General features: G+C 49.1%; 2 protein-coding genes across 2 annotated transcripts; both read right to left on the bottom strand.

The window, feature by feature from the left end:
- On the bottom strand, window positions 1–690 carry LOC6602745. Its single transcript, XM_002027757.2, has 2 exons — window positions 645–690; window positions 1–583 (listed from the first exon to the last, which is right to left on the bottom strand). The coding sequence occupies exon 2, from the start codon at window positions 580–582 to the stop codon at window positions 166–168; it is 417 nt and encodes a 138-aa protein (XP_002027793.1). The 5' UTR covers window position 583; window positions 645–690; the 3' UTR covers window positions 1–165.
- Window positions 691–860: 170 nt separating this feature from the next.
- Window positions 861–2,073, bottom strand: LOC6602763. Its single transcript, XM_002027756.2, has 2 exons — window positions 1,937–2,073; window positions 861–1,874 (listed from the first exon to the last, which is right to left on the bottom strand). The coding sequence occupies exons 1-2, from the start codon at window positions 2,028–2,030 to the stop codon at window positions 919–921; spliced, it is 1,050 nt and encodes a 349-aa protein (XP_002027792.1). The 5' UTR covers window positions 2,031–2,073; the 3' UTR covers window positions 861–918.
- Between the last annotated feature and the right edge of the window lie 2,022 nt (window positions 2,074–4,095).

Below are 4,095 nucleotides of genomic sequence, written 5' to 3'. Positions count from 1 at the left end.
TCACATACACAATATGTTTTAATTTGCAGAACGAAACGACGATAAAATTTGACATGTTACAGGGAAATTGCGTATTATCATAATTTGTGGTGTGGCCAAGATGGAAGCGAATCTGTAGTGGATGGAGAGGAGAGTCGGTGGGAGAGAGTGGCTAGCCACTAGCCACTAATTGGAGAATGTGTCCTCAGTCGCCCTCCAATTGCGGCAATCGTTGGCGCCTGGGTCCCCAGCGCATTCAGTGGCTGCGGCAAAGACTGGAGGGGGGGCAACCAAGCGGTTCTTGTAGATGCCAGTCGAGCGGAGGCGCTTCTCGACCTCCGCACTCGAGGGCCAGATCGGATTTTCTTTCTTCGGTTCGGCCAATTGATCGGCTAACAGAAGACCGATGGTCAGCATCTGACCGCGATCGTGTCCATCGGTGATTGGTTCTGGTTTGATTGACAGCTTGGCCATTTCGGGGCAGTTGGCCAGTGACTTTGGCCAGGCCATTGCTGGATCGCTGCAGTCGGGATGTGGCCCCACCCTGTTGTAGAGCCTCTTTTTGATCTTGTCGCAATCTTGCTGGCTCATCAGATTGGACATTCTATTGGTTGCGAGTCCCAGTGGTATTCAAATGATTGCAATCCAGATATCAAGGGCCTTACCTGATTTTCAATCAGAAAAATAATTTCCTTGTCCGGAAAAAATATTTCAAAATCCAAAACTAGATTCGAAACGGTGTAGTTGCTTGACTGTCTGAATGACAATGATTAGATAGCCAGTCTACTGACAGGGTGTTCAAATCCCAGCCTACTTGGTCAAGAGTGAAAAGTTGACTTTGAATATATCCAGATCTAGTACCCCATAAAAGTCGTATAGCATTTAAACGGAAGAAATCTTTGACAATTTAATTATTAATTATTATAATTGTAATTTGTATTACGACGAGGCGCGTCGTCCAGGGTTGGCGCCATTGCCTGGAGGAGGACGGTCATGGAAAGACGGGCCAAAGCTTCGAGTCCGCTGGAATCCGCTCATCGAGCTCAATCCCCGAGAGGCCTCTCCTCGGCGATGGGCGGCCTGCCCTCCTGTGGCGCCGTTCAAGCCATTTGGGTTTCCTCGGTTTCCCGGTGCTTGGTTTTGGTTTCGGCCGTGGTAATTGCGGCCATCGTTGCGTGTCGGTGGATCGTAAAAGCCAGAGTTAGTCCACTGGTTGCGTTGGCCATGTGGCCCATAGTTCTGGCGGGGCTCCCTCTCCCGCTCCCGCTCCCGCTCCCGCTCCCGATCCCACTGCTGGAGGCCCTGGAATTCCGACCGGGCGCGCGTCTGTTGCCCCTGGCTGCCACGGAACAGTTCTGCGGCACTAGTCGGAGTGCCGCGATGTCCCTGGCTGCGATTGCCTTGATTGAAGTTAGTCGAGTTCGACTGGCGGCGATCATTGTTGTGATCTAAGTGTCGGCGCCAGTTGCTGCCTGGAGCGGCTCCTGCATCTATTGCTAATTGTGGTGCTGGGCGATCGCGCCAGTTTTCAATTGGTGGCATGTTCTCAGCTGGAGACATCCCCAATGCTGTACGTACTCCACAAACGGTCGCACGACGTTTCATAAGGTAGGAGGACCAAGTCAGAACCAAGGCAAAGTTCGGCTGCTCCTGATACATGGGGCCCGACCCGAAAGGGTCTGGAAATAGTTCATCCTCAGCTCCAGATGCTCTACCACGAGCCCCATAAGTGCCACTCCTGTTGCGTGATGGCTCGGCTGGGGATAGCGGAGGCCGGGCCCGCCAATTCTCCGGCTGTTTCACACCAGTAGACTGCTCCTTTCGATTGATGCGCATAAAGTATTCGCGCTCAATGGGCGCCAGGCGCGATAGGTCATCTCCTTGTAGAGGGTTCTCTGCAGTGGCATCAGAGCTGTTGACAGGGGATCCTGGATCTTAAATTCATCTTAAAGCTTACCTTTCTCAGCATTAGACTGCATGTTGCGATTGCGACTCCCCTCTGGGTTCTGTAGGTCGGCCTTCATCTGCTTCTTATTCTCATTTGATGACATTTTTGCCAAAAACTTATCCACGTTTCATCGGGTGGAACAAATACAATTTTAACAATGTGAGTTGCACAAAAAAAAATGTGAATAATATGATACGGAAAATTATATGTCCGATCAGTATGAGCACTAAAAATGGTTTGAGAGTTTTGAAATCTGGGGCCAGAGACTGAGGCAGAGCCGATAGAAATCAAAGTTTGAGCCTGCTTTTCTACACAAAATTTTGTGTTTTGTTCAAAATAAATGAAAAACGAGTGTTCGGAACAATTTTAAGGGGAAATGGAAATCTTCTGCGCAGGTCATTTTACTCATTTCCACCTGAGTTGAGTTGTTTTCACCCATGCCAAATGCATCATGATTTTGAGCACATACTTGCAGCGGTAGAAAGGGAATAAATCCCCGACCAAACACCCAACCCAAACCATACTAATGTATATTGTACGAGCCATATTCCTGGCATCCCTAGCGGTGCTCCTGCTCCTGCCCCTGCCCCTGCCCCTGCCCCACCGCTCGTCTGTGTATCTTTGTGCTTGTTCCATAGTTTTTATTGTAATTGATATGTGGCTGTTGAATATGGTTAAGTACATTAGTACTCGTCACACTATACTGTCGTCCCACACTGAGGGGGAGGGGGCGGGGGAGTCAAGAATTTATTGGACAGGCCTTTCCAATGAATTTCCCTGGGACATGGCCTGTATCGCCCCCAAAGAAGCTGTAGGCTGCCAGAGGGAGAGTGGACTGCCTCATAAGTGGACGCGTGGAGGAGGGGCGCAAGGGAGGGAGGTGCAATTCCCAAGCAGTTAAAATAATTGCAACAAATTTTCAAGTTTCCTTATTATCCCATTTTGCATGCTCCTGCACATAATCCCAAGCAAACAACGAACTCCCGCCAAGGCTATGACAGTTTCCCGGGCCCGGTGACGGGGGCCAGTTTATCAGACGGGGGGCAGAAGGGGAAAGAGTGTGGAGGAGATGAGCAGGGCAGGGACTGGGGCCCGGCGAGCGCTGGGCGGCAGCCACATAAATGTTTTAAGCTGTTGTGAATTATGGTAATGAATGTCAGCGCAAACTTCCGGATGCCTGGGCATAGACCCCCAGTTCATAGCCAGAGCCAGACCCAGACCCAGACCCCCGGAGCAGACTAGACCCCCGAAGCAGACCATCCCAGACCAGACCAGACCCCCGGAGCACCGTGGCACCCTTTTTGCACTGTCTTTTGTTTTGACCATCTTTTGTTCTCGGCCACGTTGCCACTCGACATTGGCCCGAGGCGATGGCAGAGGCACAGTGGCAACGGCAGCGGCAACGGCAACGGCAGTGTCAGCGTCAGCGGAAATGCAACGTTTTCAACTTCATGAGAAACACAATTGACAAACGGTGACTGTGGCAAAGCCAACGATGGTGCACTGTGGTCCCGGGCCCACCAAAAAGTGGTCCAAATATATGCTTACTTTTTGCAAAAATTTAATTTGACATTTAATGAAAAGCATGCATGTTGGAAATTACTCTAAGAGAGTATAAATGAATAAATAAAGGAATTCCGCCAAAGTGGGAAATTATGGCTAATATTTTTTTGCCAACATTCCCCGAGCCCTTTTATAATTAATTTTGTTTGAGCCTGCCTCACATTATTATTCACACTTTCACGACTTTTATTTCTGAAGAACAAAATTAGCTGTTTTTATTATATTGATATTGAAATATTGATGACCAAAAAATTGGCGATGCCGAGAGCACCTGAAAATGAGCGGCCAATGCAAAAATAAGTGAGAGCCAGAGCCCAAAATTCCATCACAATTTGTACATTCATTTGAATATAAGTTAATCATATTCAGAGAAGAAGAAGGTTTCATGGGGATCGAAGGACACTGCACCACTGTATCACAGAGGCTCAACGCGCTCGCTTTCGGTTGGAACAAAAAGGGAATTTTTAATTTCCTCGATGCGGTTAAAGATGCCATCAAAGCCTTTGGACTGATTACTGACCGGGCGACCAACGGAAGGGAGAAAAGAGCTCGAGGCAGTGGGGGTGAGCCCTCGTCCTTGTGGGGATGATTACTGCTCTTGCCCC

The sequence above is a fragment of the Drosophila persimilis genome, unplaced genomic scaffold (assembly GCF_003286085.1).
Source record: "Drosophila persimilis strain 14011-0111.01,24,50 unplaced genomic scaffold, DperRS2 tig00000697-arrow-arrow-pilon, whole genome shotgun sequence".
NCBI lineage: Eukaryota > Metazoa > Arthropoda > Insecta > Diptera > Drosophilidae > Drosophila > Drosophila persimilis.
The sequence above is the reverse complement of the archived record's forward strand: the minus strand, read 5'-3'. Positions and strand labels throughout refer to the sequence as shown.